The sequence below is a fragment of the Ptychodera flava genome, chromosome 22, assembly GCF_041260155.1.
Source record: "Ptychodera flava strain L36383 chromosome 22, AS_Pfla_20210202, whole genome shotgun sequence".
Classification (NCBI taxonomy): Eukaryota; Metazoa; Hemichordata; class Enteropneusta; family Ptychoderidae; genus Ptychodera; species Ptychodera flava.
The window spans coordinates 19,373,777-19,394,816 of NC_091949.1; the positions used below are offsets into that span (position 1 = coordinate 19,373,777).

The following is a 21,040-nucleotide window of genomic DNA, read 5'->3' on the forward strand; positions in this document are numbered from 1 at the left end:
TTTCCATTTTCAAATACCTTATCTTTATTTCGTTACCATGAGGGGTTATCATGCAGGTAGTCAAAAAGAAATAAATACATCAAAATTTATCCCCACAAACATCTGTTAACAGTTTAATGGTCATGTAAATAATGATACATAGTATGCGTATTTCACAAATAATAGAAGATACAAAAATCTGACCTTTGAACTTTGACATGACCTTTTGGTCTGACCTAACACAGTCCTTGACCTGTCAAGAACCTTTACGATGGCTGACTCTGGGTTGGTGCTGTGGCATCACGTATTTCCCCATCCCTATAGTATTGAATGAAATATTCCCAGAGATATATGATCAGTTCACAGTGAATTTCATACGATGAATGCTCGGTGTTTCAAACTCTTTTTTGTTAGTTTTGCTGCATCGGGAAAATGATGATGCGTGCAAATTTGACCGGTGGCTTGGTGAGAAGGGGGAAATGGCAGAACAGAAACGTTACTTTGAAGACAGTTCAATAGGACTAAAAATTGCACGGTGGTTACTACTGGTGTGAGAAATCCAAACAGGAGCAGAATTTACGTGGATTTCAAAAGGCAAAATGGCAAAACCATTGTACGCTGTTGAAGCATTGCATTATCTATCAAGCAGACTATATTGCCTAAGCATTGTATATCAAGCAGGCTATCTTTAACAGTGAAGTGTACTATACTGCGTTGACAGCCAAAATACCACTCCCATATCTCTGTCAATAATGTGAGAAAATTAATAATTATAACTTACGTGTGTTTGATACATGGTCAATATCAAACAAAAAATTAAATAGAATATGCCTTAACACATAAGCTGCTAATATTAAAAATTTGCAACATCTAACACAATAATTTTGCAGTTTCTACTGCTCTGCGTGGGTTCCCCTATACTTAAATAATTTTGCTATTCTTTCCTATAAATAACACAAAGAATAACAACTTTTGAGTGAGTTTTCCATTAAAAAGGAAATTTTCGTTGTAAATAAAATGAGATACAATAAAGCAATATTTGAAGGGTAATTTGATTATTCCTAATTGAATAATTGGGTCATATATCTCTTAAAAGTTATCCCCTCATATTTTTCTGAGTAAGATCCACTGATAAAGGTTTCCCATTCCATAAACTGTGCTTATACTGATTCTCGTATTTTCTTGTAGAATTCATTTTAAGATGACTTTAGAGGGCGCTATTTAAGATGGCACTTGAAGACTTTAGAGGGCACTGTTCTATCAAGGTTCTCTTTAGAGCGGGCTATTTATAGCTTTTCTGAAGAGCAGACATACACCCTCTCTCACCAGGGTCACTGCTACACTGAAGACCAGATGGATACATGAGAAAGTTTTGGGTTATCAGTCGGGTGCCAGTAAATTGAACTACCGTAAACCTATCACTGGATCTCACCACTGTTGTGTTGCAGGTCATTTGTACAAAAACCCAAATATCACAGATATAACAATATCAGAAACCAAATTTTAAACGAAGCTATATGGCACACAGCATAATTTCATGACTTGTTGAAAATTTGCACTATGCTGGCTTTTACTGCCCAAATGAAATGAAAAATTTGATTAAAAACATTTAAACAAACTACCATGTAATTCCTTTACCCAGTGAAATGACAATGCTACGTGTTCATTGTGTGTATTGACTAGATGGCAACTGCTTCATGGTGTTGTTAAGCTGCAATATTAATTCCAGTAAGCAAAGACTCTTCAACCCCTAATTATCTACGAATAGATTCATCTACACCATCGAATACAATGGGATTATACCAAAATTCCATGATGAAAGGGGTATGGATAATCAATCCTGGGATTACAAGGTAAAGTCCCAATAATTTTGGACTGTGATTCTTTTACTATTCAGGAGGGTAATCTGGAAAATTTCTCTTTCTCTTTAACTATCAAACACGGCACCTAAAAATACTCAAATACCCTAAAATGAATTTAAAATGGTTCCCCTAAGGTAGATGTATCTTTGGATTCAACAATCATTTCCGATTTCTCAAAACTTTACCAAGAGGACTGATATTCTTCAAAATACAGAATTTTGTTCACACAAGAGTCTCGAGAGACTTTGGTGTGATGAGAATATTACAAAATTTACAGCAACTTACAGTTACGCAGGAGAGAGTTGACACACGCAAGTTAGTGGAATCAAGGTATTGTTGTCATTTGTTATCTGAGGCTGCAAAGACAACTTTTACGACTAAATTAGCAATATACAGCGAAGGAAAAAAACACTGTTGATGAAAATAACGTGGCATGGAAAATACATGTATATTACAGCAAAGTACATGAGATTTAACAGCGCAGTGGTGATTTATACGCTTTGCAAAAATTTCACAGAAAATATTGTCATTCAGTGAGCTACATGCTTTATCTGGAAAAGAGGTTTCTCATTTTTACTACACTTACAGTAAATGCACAGACAGACAGCTGAATACAGCTCACCTTTGGTGAGGTCACCCTACAACATTCTGTGAGTGAGACATTTTCCAAGTCGCTTTTTGATCCCGTACACAGTGATCTAGCACATATGCTGAGAGCTTTTGAGTTTTTGTTTCTTTCACGACAATACTAAGATATCACAACTCTTTCATAGGTGACACCAAATCTTGACACTGTTTGGCATTGTCAAGGTTTTATTTCATTTTGGAGTGAGAAAAAATTCAGTGATTAGCTTTCAGATTGAAAGTCTTTCCTTGATTGTAGAAGTGTGATGTATGTCTGCCATTTTCAAACAAACTTGAAGTTCAACTGCCGATCATCAGATTTGATAAACTGACCGCAAACTGTCGCTCCCAGAGAATGCTGTGAAGGGTACAAAAACTACACCAAGATAGGCCAATAAGGTAAACTGCGCCTCTAAAATGAAAGTCTTAACACATTTGCGCAGACTTTGCAACAAAACTCCAAATCTTCCAAGAGAATAAAATTGAGGACTCAATGTCAAATGCTTTTTTAACTTACAGAACCACTCGTAACTCATGCAACCACTTTTTTCAAACATTACGTAATATTTGAAATTCACATTTAAAAAATGGCTGCTGTGTTGTGTTTCAAAACTATTGGTAACTAGAAATATCCATAGAAACAAGACAGAGAACATTTTTCCTGTTTCCCTGGTTATCAAAATGACTCTATACAGCATCAAGATGGTAAAAACTTTTGGTTTTTTTTCTGGAAAAAATCCCTGAAGCGCAATCTACCTTTACAAAATTACCATGGCGACAAGGAAGTGGGTCAGTAAACAGCATGCTTTATTTTGAGAGGCATATACTCTTTTTCTCTTATTGCAATGTACACGTTTGTTGCATTCATAAAATTTTCTGTACAGAAACAAAAATATTGAAATATACAATATTAATTGAAACAAGTCAAGTTCACTTGAGATGAATTCTAGTTGGAAACTGTACATAACAAATATGGCAGTGACATCAGAAATAATTCAATTCTGTATTTTGTAAGAAAAAACTTTATCATACATGTTAAAACATTACTAACATTTCAAAGTTACACTGTCGGATCTTCGGTCATGCTTTTACACATCCTGGAGCAACCTGGTAACCCCTATAAACACGTGGTTACAGTGCCCCTCCTATTATCACAGACACATCTATTTGCAAATGCAGGGGTGGGCAGCATTCAAAGTCAGACAGGTCTGCTGTTATAAATAGCTTGCCTGTAACTGTACCTGTCAGATAGACTCCTTTGCACGGGTGCGGATCGCTCAGGGATATCGCTGTGAGTTCCAACTGAGGTATTTGACCTTTGAACGTTGACCTGGGTCACGTGGCGATCAAGAGGAGGACTGGCTGAGGATTCCAGTAAATACACGTATGTTTTGTATCTCGATACCTGAAATGAAGACACGAAAATGATTGGGTGAATTTACATTTATGATTTACGTGGGATGAATGCTTCTGACATCTCAGACCATCTTATACTGTAATTTGTGTTTCCATGTGATGTGATTATTAAGGAACCACATGACTTTTGGCATTTGTTATTCTTTATTCTCACACTGATACAACCTTTGCTCATCAGGGTTTTAAATCTCATTTGATGAAATGTGCTATCACTGTAGGGGTATCAAATGCAAGTGATTTAAGAAGCTGCTTGACACAGTAGAGCAGATTTCACTCCCCATTATATTCAGCTGTTGGCTGAGTGATTAATATTTCAAACATGTTGTCAACACTCTCCTTCAAGATGTCACTCAGCACCATCCCACTATCATATACTTATAAAATTTGAAGAGGAATTTGTTGGATCATGTTCTGCAACAGTATTGCCTTCAGAAGAAGCTATGCTCATGAAATTTTTGAGTTGGGTAACACGCCCTCAACTGCAGTGAACAATTTTAATTGTAGAGCACTTTCACCCTTTGAGTGCTGAAGGTTTTCCTGCCAAAATTTAATGAAGCATTTTGCAAATTTATGAATTTTTCTGAAATTGTTTCGATGATTTTGCACCAAACGGACATCACATTTCATTGCTATAGCTTTTTATCAAAATTTTTGCATAAATCTGAAAAAAAAATGACTAGGGTACATTTTATAAAGGGAACAAAACTTGACTTTGGTGCTCAAAGGGTTAATGTTCCCATTGTTAGTTCAACAGACTTGATGAGCCAACATTGTAAAACGTCCTCATCTCAGGGTAAACTGTATGGAATTTGCAGAAATTCTGAAACTGATTGTCAAAACATGATTTCTTTCAATCCCTTTTTGATTATTTCTCGGTAGAATTAGTAGTTACATGTAATGTCATGTCATTTACGTATTCTCGCTTATTTCTCTGGTTCATGTTGAATCTTTTGGCACCAAATGCAGGTATGAGATGAGACTTGGGCTAAAGTAATGTTTTGAAGAAAATTAGAGACCTTTCCTGCACCAAGTTTGATTGAGAGTTTTGCAGAACTTGGGCCAAATCATTCTTGTGAAGGCAGTCACTGTTGCAGAATTTGTACAGTGAGTTTTGACTGTAGGACAGTCCCTTTGTGGAGACAGTGTGAGCATATCGACAAACAAAGCATTACATCGGAATTTCACATTACCTTTCTTACCAATGAACCACTGTAAGGATTACAATTATTACTATGATTCAGAATACAAATCATGAATTACCTTACATGTATTTTGAGAAGAGTTAAAGTTTCAAAGTGAAATTCATTATCTATGGGACTATACTTTTGTATTCCCTAATGATGGCCATGATGTTGTTTAGTGACGTTAAAATATGACTATTTCATTACTAAGCACACAGAATATAGTCGAATCATTGTCTCACAAAATTTTTTCAGTAATTTTGTGAATTTTCTGTCCTATTATTCAATTCAAGATATTTCCATCGTTCACACTTTTTTTAATACACTCTTAGGAAAGATATGTTGCAAGTTAAAAAGCAGTACATTCAAAAACAGAATGCAAACGTGTTCATATTTCTTTGATGATGTTAGTTCTAGATAAAGGAAAGAGTTATTTGCACAGATACTTGCAATGGTTAGTGTGCTTTGTGCATAAAATCTTGTCTTTCATTTTAAAATCCTGTGACACTGCCAGAATCAAGATGGCAGGGAAATGCTGACCTTACAGGTACTTCTAGGTACATCATGTCATGTGATGCAGAAGTGACCAATGACAGAGTTTTTTCTATTTGGCAGAGCCAAAAATCTCACAGCTTGACGACTAAAATACGCCCACTTTGTTCATAAATATTTGAAATGCAGGCAGGGCTGCACTACAAGGGAAGAGCAAGTTTGTCGAATGTGAGCAGGCGACACAAATGACGCCCTCTAGTGGCAATATTAGTATGTTAGAATGTAAACATTTTCACACAGTATGAACTACACACTGCATTTCTGATCGGAGCTCTTTATTATGAGATGCCATCAAAGAGGTAACAGCAATCTTAAATCAAAGTAAAGAACATTAGTTTTCACTCTGATACAAGTTAATGACACATGGCACATTAAGAAATGTGTTATGTTATGTTATATTGTGTATGTTATGTTATGTTATGTTATGAGCTGAAATGATAATGTTCAAAGTAATGTTCAAAAGTTAGTATGTCTAGCAATTTTTCTTTCAATAATAGAGAACACCTTGACCCTGACTTCAAAAGTAATTGATGTAGCTGTGTATATTGTGCAACCCTTAAGTTAGAATCCTCTGCTATAACGCAGGGTTCCATTTTTGCAATTGAGCAAAATAAGTGATGCTTACACACAACTGCATGTTGGAGTGAAGGTCATGGGTTAAAGTTCAAAGGTCAGCTTTGAAAACCTCAACACATTAGGTGGGAAAAAACCCAAACAAGAAATTCAAAGGTGATTACGTTTCAGTGTTATCTTCATTTCTGAGTGTAGTAGTGCAGAAGGTAAGAGTAGAATTTGTACTTGGCAATCTGCGTCCGTCAAAATAAAATTGGAGAAAAAAAAAGAAACCTCAGTTAGATAACATGCAACATGCAAAGGAATGGTCAATGGAAAAGTGGTATCATGGTTATTTTGTAAAATGTTGGGTTCGGGGAAGGACTGGAGTGAGGGGATCTGGTGAGTGATTTTATGCATTGGGAAGACATCAGAGGGAATAATTGTTACAACTACAAAAAGAAGACAGCTGACGGCTATACATTGATTAAATTTTGGTTAGTCCTTTACATTTATTTTTTCGGTTGCCGTGGTGAGAAAGGAAGCAAATATTCTGGGCACGTAGTGAGGAAGATTTTTAAGTGCGATATTATACTTCAAGGGAGCAGTGCACCTTTAATGCTTTTATTCATATTGGGTTAACACAATGCAGTGCAGAATTTATATAACTTTGAATTACAACTTTTTACTTCACAAACCAAGAGTGTGATGATTTTTTTTCTACGTCTGTGCACATTTTAAATTGCTTTATCAGATATGATTAAGATTAAGATTAAGATTAAGATTTCAAGTTTTGAATGAGGATGTTACAGCACTTCAATTCAGTGAATGATGTCAAGAGTGTCTCAATGTCAAGTTTACTGAATCTTGAAATGTTCATTTATTATGAATATGTCGATGAATTCCATGTTGATGATAGCTGAGTCATATGAACTGGAACTGTAAGGTTTTGGATTTTTTTACTTTTTACAAACCCTCCGCTGCTGACCACAGATGAGTACTGAAGTCCTGTTGGCTGTATCATTTTGCATTTTGCTTACAAAAAAGAAAACCATCCAATCTTCGAAAAGATGTTTTTGATTCCAGTTATTAAGTAATAGTGTCTCTGAGAATGTAACAATTTCAATCGTTGGTGATGGAGTTGGCAGATTGTTCAGTTTTCGTGTACTTGCTCGCAGTAGCCACATACAACTTGCAAAGTTGAAACTTTAGTTGCTAAAATCGAAGCTGTACGTTCGTCGCCAATGTTTGAAAGACATTCTGTGGTTACACATTTTAGTAAGCATTTTACAAAATAAAAAAAAAAAAAAAATAAAAAAAAAGTTTATTCTAGCTTTATTTCATAGATTTGATGTATTTTTGTACATTTTACTGTATGGGTTTAGGCCTGAAATAAATAATAATAATAATAATAATAATAATAATAATAAGTTGCTTTCGATTTTAAACCGTCTTCACAAAAATTCTCTATTAAAACGTTTTATAGTTATGGAGTTGTTGATTTGTCTCAGGAATACATGACAATAGAGGGCGCTATAAAATAGCAAGAACAATAGGAAACTTTCTTGGAAGTTGTCAGTTTCCGTGATCATATACATTACAGAGAAACTTACCGTACTTACTATGATAGGCTAAAATGGAGTTCTAACATAGAAACCAAAAGGTTACAGCCAGTATGAAATGGGTAATATGTTGCCTATCACAATGAACCACATTGAATGCAAAACATTCACTCTGCTATTCTGTGTAATGGGCCAGACTCCCACATGGAAAACTGGGGGATTAATTGGGCCACATGACAAAGATTAACAGGGGTATTGCACCGCTATTGTTCAGTGTCAATGGAAAGTTACTGCAAATAGTCTCAATCATTACTAGTTATTTCAATCTATTTAAGTTGATGCATATTAAACTAAATTCAAGTTATATTAAAATCTCTAAAATTGTTGTTTATAATTGGTTAGCACAAGTCTATATGATACAACTCCCAGGTTATTACATAATGATAACTTAAGTTGAGATACATGGAATGAAATGTTGCGCATGAACATCATATGTACATAATTATCTGCTGATTAATGACCTCTGATTAAAATTCTCACTCATAACCTTTGCTCTCTCTACTTTTTTGAATTTCTTTATATAACACATGTAGTAACCATTACTAGTAAACATCTGTGTGTTCACAATTCCATGGCAATACGCACACATACAGCACCATTTGAAAAAGGATAGCCATGTGCATTTGCCATTTGCAGGCATGCTCAAATTTGTGCTAATTATTACATGACAGCATGTTTTATGAGGGGTGACTCAATTTATTTGGGTCCGGGAATGAACTTAAAATTGAGCTTAGTGTCTTGAAGTTTTGAGAAAGTTAGCATGGATCACCCATGTAACAGTGCCCTCATGAATGAACTTAAAATTAAGCTTAAAGTTGTGAGACATCATGGACAGCTCATGTAACAGTGCTCTCTGTTGCATAACTACATAGCTAGAGAACTGTATATGCTCAGTATCTCAAAGAACCAAGCAAAGATCTTTCTGGGTTGTTTTAAAAAAATATATTTGATAATATTTCATCCTCATGAAAACTGATATATTAACATTCATAAAGGTTCGGTGCTTATAAGTTTCACTGTTCATCCCTAATTCTCTGTAAAGAGGTCCACCTTAAACATTGATAACAATAGTTTTGGGCTAAAGCATGGTAATGAAAGGGTTAAAAAAGCAATAACCTGTATGAGCTACACTTGTGCAGTTTTGGGACTGCACTGGTTGACCATCCATAGCAAGTGGGTTTGAGTAAAGACTCACACTGCTAAACCGTATGGGCAAGTATCGAAGATGGGAATGCATGTTATATCCATGGATGGGTTAATGTCATTAGGTCTATGTTCTGAGGAATATTTTTGTTGTACACAAACACTGTCATTACTGTTTATCTTCCTGGCAGAGTACCTGCCGGACAACTGACTCTTATAAAATGGTTGCATCCTACAGCAAGCAACAAAATTTTCAGTAGCCAAACAACGATCCCTTTGAAGAAGTATGTCAGTTATGGTGGCCACCTAAAAATCACCAAGATGTCACTGAAATGAATATCTGAAAGCAAAACTGCGCACCAAGACAATTATTTGAGTTGGTGACAGGGATGGGTGTACAATACAACTCTACGGTGAATGAGAAAATAACACTCTTGTACATCGTCTTGATTTTTTTTGATGACTTACCTCATACTGTAAATATTCTAGCTTTTCTTTCCAATACTGAATGACAAAGGCTTTGGCTCCCCGTTCTGGTGGATGGCTTTGATGGTCTTCCAAGTCGGCCTCTAACTCCTGTACCTTGTCTTCGTGCTGGGCCAGCTGTTCTTTCTGTGAAGTTTAAGAAAAGTGTGGATGTTACAGGCAGTTTAAACTCTTGCATGCACATGACTGCAAAGATTACTTTCTAACTTTATCCTACCACTCACAGGGTTCGTACACCTTGGGACAAATAAAATTCCAGGGCTTTCCAGGTTTTTTGACCAGTTTTCCAGGGCTATTTCAACTAAAATCAAGTAATTTTCCAGGGCTCTTGATCATGAAAACAAATTTATACTCGACTTCTATCGACACACCGTACCTATCTACTGCTTTAATTCCTGAGCTTTTTCTTCTAACTGTATAGCTACTGATTGTATTTCAGTTTGTTTTTCTCTTTTGCAGTCTTAGAATTTGCACTCCTAAGACTATTTAACTTTGCGACAAGAGGCATTTCCCTGTAGATTCAGCTTTCTTGGAATATTTATTATCAGATTTGTTAAGTTCAACTACATCAGTCTCAAGTATCTTCATTTTCCAGGGTTTTCCAGGGCTAAATCACATTTTTCCAGGGTTTCCAGGGTTTTCCAGGGCTAAAATAAAATTCCAGGGTTTTCCAGGACCGTACGAACCCTGCACACAGTAAAACTGTATGATGTGTATGTTCTCTGAATGAATATTGAGGAAAAACATTATTTATAAAAGGAATCATAGCTGCAAATCTTGAGGACATAAAACTCCATTCCATATCCATTTGTCCTATGGTTTGCTTTTATCCTTATTTCCACGGATTTGTCAGTTGAGTTACGTGTACAGACAATTTGGACACTTATTATGATTAGATTCTGGGTCACTTTGGGACAAGGTTTGTCTGCCTCATATTTTTTTACCTTATTAAATCTTGTTTGAGTTGATGGTAGTAAGGGTCGGATGAATCGTCTCTGGGATCCACACGGAGCGGCCAGTGGTGGCGCTGACAAAGTGGCTGCTGCAACGTTCAGTGCTTGCATCCACTCTTGAAGTTCTGCAGTGTCCCTGTGAGCAGAGATAAAACAATTGTTGAAAGCTCCATCACAGGGTATGGAATCAAAACTTCTTCAACTTGTCAGTTGTGTGATTCATTATGGTACAGCTGCTGTCATTGGCTAAAGTTTGGTACAGCTGCTGTCATTGGCTAAAGTTTACATTACAGATGCTGTTATTGGCTAAAATTTGGTACAGATGCTGTCATTGGCTAAAGTTTGGTACAGCTGCTGTCATTGGCTAAAGTTTACAGTAGGGCTGCTGTTATTGGCTATATATGTATTAACAATGAAAGATTCATGCAACTGCTGTTATCAGCCGTTGTTACATGTAATATTCACCAAAAGTGAATTTTGAGAATTTATTTTACAGCAGATACTATAGACAGGGGTGTTGAGATTGCATCTAATGGTCAAACCTTGACTTATTAATATTCATGTATGCAAAGTGTATAAATATTGTTGATGCGCTGTTGGCTATTATCACTGAAGAATGAACCTCAATGTACCTGGCAACAAACTTTGAACTCAACAACACTAAAATGGGTGAAAAATGTTACATGTTCTAGTGATGATGTGTGTGATATTTGGAACTTACCCGCACTGCATGAGGAATTCGCTCCAATCAGCTGTCTTCAGGCGAAGTACAAATTGTTTCTTTGTGTAGTCAGTTGCTCTGGTTGCCAGTGAGTGATGTATGCAAATCATGTCACACATGGTTTCAAACCGGTGCTGACATGCAATTTCAGACTACAATGGAAAAAACCAAAATACCATAAAAACAGTGAAAAACAGCTTATGGTACAATTTATTACAAATGAGGATGAAACTGACAAAAGAGTAACTTAGAAAAGACAATGACAGTGATACAATACTATTATACTACTTCCCAGGCCGATGTGGTCAAGGGAGGGCGCTGTTTGCATATCTTGCCACCCTCGGAAAATAAAATAACCAATTTGCTATTGCTATAGGAAATCTGCTAAAATATGCAAAGTGAAAAAAGACGAGATATAAGTCAAACAAAAGAATACGGTAAACCTAGTTCTGTATTTCAGTTATATTTGTTTCTGCATGGCAGTAGGTTTGGTCCTGGACATCTTAAAATATGGATGATAGATAGCGTACCTCTGTAATGGACAGGGAATATCTAGATTCTGATTGAATATTCTCAGGCAATAAAACAGTGTTCTGACACACATAATTAAACTAGCGCAGTGGTCGTCGCGCTGCGCATCCTCCTGAGGGGGTCCCCCTCTGTTGTAAACAAATCCAAGAACGCCGCACATGTTACGGGTTGATTGTAATGTTTGCGATATTGCCGCTTGTTAAAATGGCGGCTGATCTGTCACAAGCATACCAACTAACCAAATGTAACACGCAATGAAAGGTCAATTAATCTAAGTTAAATATCTGCTGAATATTGAACAATAATTGCACGCTGGATTGAGATCACATTTGCTCATGATTTTCTTGAATCAGTTGAATGGGGCTCGGCTACTGTTATCGCTCGAGCCATAGAGCTAGATGTACGCAGTTTTCGACATCGCTAGCAAAGACGAGAGCTTTCATTTCAAGAGGCCCGACAGGAGTACAAAGACAACAACCCAAACTACAGAAATCTACAGCTCGCAGAGCAATGCCCGCTGCAGCAAGAAGCATCTCTGCATCTGTTCCGTTCCGTGGTCTGTATGAACGTGCGTGTCAAACCGGGTATATGGCCCGCTACACTCGGCTGTGGAGAATCCAACTCAACTACAAAGTTTACCCGTTTGGGGGTGCAAACGAGAATTCCGAGTACAGGTATCAAGTCAAGCGAAGGACCTTTCATAGGTCTTCTTGTTATGTCGGGGTTATCTCACTTGAAAGAGGATTCAGACCTACCCGGCAATCAGGAGGTACAACAACGAAGTTTGCCCAGCACCGGTAGGCCTACACCAGCTAGCGGTTGGATCACTGCCATGACCGTGCAGAGGACCGGGGCACAGGATCTCTCGATACGTCTATGCACGGTGTAGCCGTGCAATTTTCCTGCCAAATGCCGCGAAAACCCGCTAGTTTTGTCTATTGTTTCCTGTCATTTTACTATTTCTTACCACCTAATACTAGGAGAAGTAAGACATGGTGATCAACAGTTGGTTGTGGGCCAAGTCGTAGCGGGCCGGTACGTTGTGGGACCGGATTCTCTATATCCGTGTACGTCAACGCGGTGACCGTCTCCCAACAACATCTCCCGTGTCCTGCTCTGGCTTGCCGAGTGTAATTTTTGTGTTAGGCATTGTGCTTGTTGCTGGTCTACATATATAGGCAATGTTGATCATTTTAGTTATGTATTTTCACTGTACTGTACATAGCATCGTGTACAACCAGCGTGATCGCGCGCGATCAAAGCTTTTTGTTCACTGTGTCTGCGTGCAGTAAACTCAGCAACATAATGTGCTGAGTGTAGTGTCCCAATGTTCGTAGCTCTACATGAGTTTATAGATAGAAATACACCACTGAAGTTCGTTTCCGATCTTAATATTTTACTATTGCATGATGTTGAGTCTTACAAAGGCCTTAACAAAGTGGGGGACTGCTCCCATCTCACTCCTATTGAAGTTGAGAAGATTATGTTTACAAAAATTTATGTTTATCAACAAAAAAATCACGCACGCGTAGCGCGACGACCACTGCGCTTTAAACTAACTGAGTCAAATCTGAAGAGTTATGGAAGCATTTGAATTTTGCAACTTTTTTACTCTCTATTAAACAGATGAGTATTTTTCACTCCATGCCACTAGGTCCATATTACCAAAATGATAGAATTAGAATATCGAGAGATCATTTGAATTTTCAGAAATAAAATTTGAAAACACAGCTACATGTATTCAAAGTATACAACCATGCAATGGACCCTTTTTGAAGCCCTTATGTAGTCTTTCATCCTATTGAGTGAACTGTGCTATTGAAATTTCATTATTTTGCTGGGCGAAAATTGCAAAATATTTGCTGTAGAAAGTTACATTGACAATTCATTTCACAATTTAGTGAACACAAAAAAACATTAAAGGGTTTCCAATCAAATATGGATACATGAATATAAATATATAAGGATGCAAGGTCACACAGGGGTCAAATAAAAGGTCAACTGAGACCATTCTATCATTCTTTACCTTGTGGAAATACATGAATAGCCCCCTCAATGTGGCATAGTACATCTTCCAGCCTCGTTTCCCTCTAGGAGCTGAATAGGAAAAGGAAAAACCGATGTGAATGGACTATGGATCCTCATCATGTACAAAGATGCAACAATTTGAGACTAAAACAATATTGCTTAGCAACCTCATCATCAACATCATTAACATCTCCAAATATGGCCATTACAGTATCGATCTCCAAATGATAAGAAAAAAAAATGACCTTTGACCCAATGATGGAAATATACAATGACATTTGTTTAACAATTATTATAATAAAATATGTTATTGTTATAACTTTGATGCAAGAAAATAAAGTCAAAAATTAACAAAGTGGGACCAGGGCGGGTTTGTCCCTTGCTAAATCATAAAATCTAAATGGTACAATTTAGTTAAAAATTGCCGGCTTTAACAAACTGGTGTATGAGTTTTGCTGAAAGAAAAATAAAACATTATACAGGCATTATGCATACAGTGGACAAACATACAAAAAAGGAGACAGGACAAAAATTATGGCATTGTAAAACAAAATTCATGTGCTTCATTTCCTAGCAAAGAAAACTTTTGCAAGAAGTACGTCTAACACGGAGAGGGCAAAGTGGACATTACCTGCTAAAAGAAAGAGGGAATGAATGAGAGAAGAAATAGAGAAGTTAGTCCTACACTTTGAGAGGCTTAGATAAGAATATCATGATTCTTTGAGTTACCATTTGGCAACATTTTCTTGAAATTGACCTGACTTTAGCACTTTCTAAACATTGCAGTCACAAAATGTTGTGAATTGATTGTGTTGGATAGAATTTTCATGAGATTTGAGTGAAAATGTTAGAGTAGATGTCGGAGGCATATGAGAACAATGTTTGTGTAAAGAAACCCAGTTGCAACAATTAAGCTGCAAAACACCAATGCCAATCGTGTTGCTGGTTTAAGAAAACTAATTGCTACTTTCTCAGTTCTCATTATGGGATTTTAAATAGATTCAGGATTGTAAATAGATTCACCATTTCATTATAAACTCAGCAGGGTATTCTTAGTGTTTTAACATCCTTGACCTATGCACCCCTAATTCCCCGTAAACAGGTCCGCACTCACTATTGATAACTATGGGTAACTCTAGGTCAAACCATAGTAGTGAAGGGGTGTTTTTGATATGATCAAGTGACACTTACTCTTCTTTCCATTGGCTTCCTTGGTGGATTTTCTCATGATGTAACCTTTCATGTAAACCGTTGCGTTTGGATCAATCTGGGCCTGAGAGAAGAAAATGTCACCATGGTAACCACATAAATATTTCATGCAATACAAGATCCTACGAAGGAAAATCCCCTGCCTCATTTTACATTTTTGCCCAACTCAGATAGGCAGAACGCTCTTTCGAGTGAGTTAATTTCTCTAAATTTCAGATATTTTTGGTGCCGTGCTGCTTAAAAATAATAGTCCACCATAATTATTTTTTGAGCAAGACCATCCTCACATTCTGAAAATTAGATAGCAATAGTTTGACATGTACACAAACAGAACTCCCAGTAGTAATTCAGCGATAACCTGGGCTTTATGCATCTTTTTTTTTGATGATGCAAATAATCCAAATATCTACACTGCCCTAGAAGATACCAGTATCTTAAATTTCTTTTTTTGAAGTTGCACCTGGATTAAAAGCCACATCCACAAATCTTACAACTTGCAACTTTAGGAAAATTTTATTGTCATATGACAGACAATTTGATACATGTGTTATCAATGCCGACTGTAAAAGCTGCATATAAATTCCAGAGCAAGTGACTGAAGACTTCAAAATGTCTCACACTAGGTGGTAGCTAGCAACAAAAATTTTATAGCTACACATGCATCTGACTTTCTTAGAATCATACATGAAGTGCATGTACAACTTCAACCAAAATGTTTGACTTGGGTGAAAGTTTCAAGTTATCACAATTTACACAGAGAAAAACACTGTTCCATAAAATGTCAAAATGGATATTGTAACTTATTCCTCGACACACCATCAGGAGATACTCTATACATCCCTGTTCAATGGTTTGTCCCACTCACCTCAACAAATGGATTGCCACCGAGAGTTGCTGCTGGAGGGATTGTACCATTGCCCCGGATGGGGGCTGCAGGCTTACTTTGTTGGTGATCGTAGTCATCCTCATCGCTGTCCACAGCCCATTCGATTGGGTTTGTTTTGATAGCGTGGTAGATCACCTTGAGTAAATCTTTTGAGAAGTTGTCTCCATCGTTAAGGCCTTCTAGATTGCGGTAAAATTCCGGCAGTGTCATTTTTCTGCCGATGTTCTGCGGGAAAGAATATTGCGGAAGCTCTCGAAGGGTCAGTGATGTTTGTTTGCGCATGTATCTTTGATGAAGAAAAATTAAATCAAGAATCAGAATAGAGGAAAGTTCAAAGGTCGTGTGTTCATGGTTCTTGTACGACAATCATTGAGGAGTGCCCAAAATACACGTAATCAGGTACAAAAATTAAAAAATTAAAAAACTGCATCAACAGCAAAAGCCAGTGACACATTACAACCAAAAACCTGCCACTATCACTTTCAAATAATTCTTTGATCACTCATTTTAACAAACTACACCTTACACCACATCATGTTATTTACTCTCCCCGGTGAATGCATCTTTAACATGTAGCTTACAATATTTCCCCAAATTTTCCATCACAACATGCCATGTTATTGATTAGTTCAATTATCTGAGTCGATCAGGTCACCCCAATCCCATGTAAACAGGTCCGCAATCACCATTGATAACAATGGGTTTGGACCAAACCACGGTGGTAAAAGGGTTAAGAGAGTCGCTGATTGGTTGCTTCATGTAAATCAGTATTCAGAAGTGTCATATCGAAATAATACTTGGTGTGTTATTGGTTCAATTTTTTGTCTAATTTGAGAGAAGACTGCTGATGGGTTGCCTACCTGTCCATGTAAATCAGTATTGAGGAGCATCATTGCACACGTCAGCGTATACACCGCTTCTTCTGATGCGTAGTCATGGGGATTGTTCTCTTGGAAACGCTGAGAAAAATGCATCAGGATGCGTTCTCTCTCTTGCGTCTCTCCCGTCAAGGAAAACGCTCGGAGGAATGTTCTCAATGCCTCGTCTAGACTGTCTCCCGTGAAATCGAAGAATTTCAAGTATTCCTCAGCCACTGCTTGACTAAAATCATTTCTGATGAGAAGGAAAGCAAATATTTACTTGCAATATGGTTGTACGATCATACAGGGGCAGTGGCTATACAGTTTTGATATTTCCACCATTCTGCGAAACAAGTATTGATACTTTTTTCTTCTTCCCATTTTTTAATTAAAGTAGAATGACAGATATTCGGACTCTCAAACTTTTACAATATTCTTTTTTGATCTACCACTTGTTGGGGGTCATTTTAAAGCGCTTGGTGTAAGAAAACTTTTTCTGTATTAGGTTTTCAGAAATCTTTTTTTTTTCATAGATTTAACTCAGGCATAGCGGCTATTTTGAATTTCAAATACATCAGTAAATCGTGGGTAATTTGTTTCTCTAGTACTACGGTAATATTTGCATGGTAACCCCAATTTAATTCTTGATTTTGAAAGAGAATGGTTGAAATATTTCTTGAGGAAAGTTTGAACAAAAGTTTCAGTCTCACATCCTTGAGGCGCATACTATCTTAAGTATCTTGAAATGCAAGGGATTAAACGATTGCAAATATAATACATCTTGTAAAATATACAGTGTTTTTGTTTTAATGAATTCTAGTCTTGACAAAGTTCAGTTGTCAACAATAAGAATAGACACACACATACTGAGATTGTGTTGCACTGGGCATGATTTCTGTGTGATATTGGGAGTGGAACAAGAAACTGAATTTCACAACTCAACAAAAATGATGAATTATAAATCAATAGTTACTGCTTGTGGATATTGTTGTAAGTAGATAATGGATTGTACAACAGTAGAGAAGGGTGGATAAATTATTATGATAGGCATTGCTTACACTTTGATAACAGCTGTTTTTGACAGCCGACAACAAAACATGGAATACTGGCGTTTAATAACTGTAACAGCATCCTTTGTAATTCCATGAAGGGAATACTCCATTTTCAGCTTATTGGAATTGTAGGGATTTCCGGATATTGACAGCTCTGGAGTATTTTCTTTCCTCCGCTAAATGTACCTTTCATTCAAGCTGGTTGGCAATCTGATATCTTTGAAAATTGATACTTCTGTGTTTTCAAAGCGTTTCAGCCTCGAACGGATGTTTTGTGGTTTTGCTTGTGTGCAAATGAATGAAAAATGTCCTCTTAGGGGTATTGAGGTCATACGTTCATTTAACTAGAATATTGGAATTGTAGTGTATTTCACAACTTCTGTATCAGGGCTCTGTGCTATCGCTGTCGGAGGTGAGATTGACTATGCAAGTACTAAGTAAGGTGCACAGCTATCAGTTACTGAGCTCAGGTCTCATTCACCTTATTTTGAAGTTGAGGCTGGTAATTGTAGCAGGTAGAAAAGAGAGCTGGAAGAGTTATTATAATCACTGTGGTGGCTGTGTGTGTGTATTGCACAGGTTGTTACAGTCAGTGGAGAGGTTTGACCCAGATGCAGACAGAAGTCACATACACGGAGATGACAGTGTTTAACACTGTGCCATGCTGTGATTAAGTACAGACTCTCAAGAACAAGGGTTTACGGATTAAATTACTGTTTTTCAATGATGATGTGGAACTTTTGAACGGAGGAGTTATATTGAAACTCCATTTAATACTGGTATACCAAGGGGAGTAACAAAGGCTTTTTCTGAAAAATTTCTGACAATTTTTTACCTCAACAAATTTTATGTGCTTTTTGCAAAGATGTTATAGGCAAGATCTGATTTCATAAATTTTACTCACTTTTTACAAAGATGTCGGGCAACATCTGATTTCTTGAATCCATCCAACATGTACAACCTTTTCGCGAGTCGTCTTGCTGAAGGCAAGTCCAGACTACCTTGGACAGCTCCTGGCGACACAGGCCCCGTGGCTCCTCCAAGTTTGGAAGAATTCTCAGCATAATGCTGCATTAATTCCGTCTCTAATGAAACTTCCGATTCCGTGAGACTGTCCAAGCTGCCGGATTCACTGCTTCCAGAGTCCCCATTATGTTCCAAAAGATTTCCGTTAAAATTCTGATCATCATTTCCCTCGAGTGTCTCATCTTTGAATTCCACTTCGACGGCGCTCAAATCCACAGCCGCGACCCCACTGTCAGTTTCGTCTTTCGACGTATCCCCCGTTTGCCCGTCTGGTTTGTCTTTACTGCTTACATGTTCAGTGCTACTGCTGCTGCTGAAATGTTCTACCCCGTTCACCATAATTACCGTATTATCCGTCAACTGGCTATCCTGATCTGTTGAACACTCCGTTTCCGACGACTGGCTCCCCGTCGCTTCCTGCTGCTTGTGCCACACACCGCTGTCCTCCTGCGGTGATTCCACAACTTCTTCCGCTTTATTTGACCCGGATTTCAGAGAGGAATCCTCCCTGTGAATCATAACAGTTGTAGTTAACGTCCTGGAAGTTGGCGAGTCTGACAGATTCGAATCTGAACTACTCGACCTTATCAATGATGCAGGTTTGTACCTTTCCCGAGGTCTGTTATCTAATTTTTCAATCGTAGGTCCGTTATGCCTGGCAAAATTTTCGCCATGGTGCCTTTTATGTGTTGCTTGTTTTTGTTGAATTTTTTCACTTAATAAGTCCTCTTTAGAGAGAGATGCTTGAATTGTTTCTACAGTTTCTGGCCCACCAAGGAAGTCTTCCACCTTTTGTCGGACTATTGGATCTGTCGGGAAAAAAATCAAAACATTGAATCAATTACAACTAAAGACTCTGTATTAATGAACTCTTTGAGAGACAGTAAATTTTTGTCACCTTTATAAGATATACCTCTGTCAATTTTTAGCAGATTTTTGTCAAAATTTTGATGAAATACTGTGGCCAATTCATTATGATGTCCTTTTGGTCCAAAATTATAAAAAAATTACGGACAAAATCCTAAAATTGATAAAATTTTGTATCAATTTTTTGGTGGGAAAAATTACAGCACTCAATGGGTTAATTCTACTCTCTCATCAAATGTACCAGTATTAGCTGTAGTGATAAATGGAGAACTGCAGGCACTTAGTAACAATATCATAGTGTAAAAACACTTGAACGGTATTTATGAAATAAGTATGTTATAAAAATTCAGATACTAAAACTGTATCAGGTGCACAGACCAGCCAAGTGATGATGAGCTATCCTTGTCAATCAAAACTTTAAACAATTAACTATTACACCTGCTGTAGAAAATTCCGTTCACAGTATACCATACAATGTGCCAGTACACATCTCTTACAGTTCTGCTACTGTGTGAGGCAATGGCTCAATGTACAAATCGTGAGTTACACTGAAAATCTAGTCCTATATATTGTTTGCCTTACAGTTTGAAATGCAAATTCTGTTTTTCACATCAGTGGTTCAAGCCATCAGCACAGACTATCCTTCAAGGGGTGTGTAACCCACTGCAAATTTCAACAATTCAACCCTGCACAGCAATAAACTCTGGTTCCACCAAATTGTTTTCAATACAGTGATGGGCCTTTTACACTTGAAATGGGGGTGGACAGCACATGTAAGTTGTCTGCCAACTATTGGTGCTTGTGTACTCGAATATCCTTCTTTGGATTCAGATGCATATTTGGTCATATATTATTCTAAAAATAGTACGCTCTACAATTATTGGCACACACGGCAATATACACAATGAGTGTATTATGCATTGAACATTTCTGTTATTTGCCTCGACAGCATATTCTGACTAGAGAGAGACAAACTAGTAATAAAGCTGACTATTTGTTTGCCCAAACAAAATGAAGAGCTCCATAATGATTCAGATGAAGTGAAAAATGTTCACACACCATATTGACATCAGATTAGTTTACTCATTTGAAATGAAAATATGCCTTGAAGGAGGTGTACTGTCAGACCTGGGATGTATAAGCTCTACACTGACTCATTCAAGTTAATCTTACATACGGTATATTGCATCAGCCCTGCAAACACATATATATTATCTTCTGAACAAGAATAGGCTTATATGACGGATGCACACATGAAAACCTGTTTTTTTCACTTCAACTTGTTCATTAACGGTATGTTGATGTACTTGTATTCACTGTCCATGAGCCCTGGGACATGGTCAGATGCTTGTGAAGTTGTGATTATCCCATAAAGGAAAAAATACTGCTTTTGCATGGCAACAACTGGGAATGTTAATTTTTGCCTGCAGGGTAGCATTCTGTCATACAGGCAGAGTACTACGTGACGAGGCATAAATCCAACTGAATCA

General features: G+C 37.3%; 1 protein-coding gene across 8 annotated transcripts in view; it reads right to left on the minus strand.

The window, feature by feature from the left end:
* Positions 1–21,040, minus strand: part of LOC139122893 (PH and SEC7 domain-containing protein 1-like) — a 65,849-nt gene continuing 44,809 nt past the window's right edge. For 6 of the 8 annotated variants that reach the window (XM_070688736.1, XM_070688742.1, XM_070688737.1 and 3 more), the window contains exons 4-13: positions 18,562–19,492; positions 16,606–16,858; positions 15,725–15,970; positions 14,842–14,923; positions 13,649–13,719; positions 11,092–11,243; positions 10,362–10,506; positions 9,400–9,543; positions 3,707–3,870; positions 1–297 (exon numbers count right to left, since the gene is read on the minus strand). In XM_070688736.1, the coding sequence (XP_070544837.1) occupies positions 246–297; positions 3,707–3,870; positions 9,400–9,543; positions 10,362–10,506; positions 11,092–11,243; positions 13,649–13,719; positions 14,842–14,923; positions 15,725–15,970; positions 16,606–16,858; positions 18,562–19,492 (2,240 nt within the window). In that variant the 3' untranslated portion in view covers positions 1–245. Of the gene's footprint in view, positions 298–3,706; positions 3,871–6,351; positions 6,421–9,399; positions 9,544–10,361; positions 10,507–11,091; positions 11,244–13,648; positions 13,720–14,841; positions 14,924–15,724; positions 15,971–16,605; positions 16,859–18,561; positions 19,493–21,040 lie in introns of those variants that run through there. The other 2 variants (XR_011549547.1, XM_070688743.1) reach the window with 2 other exon arrangements.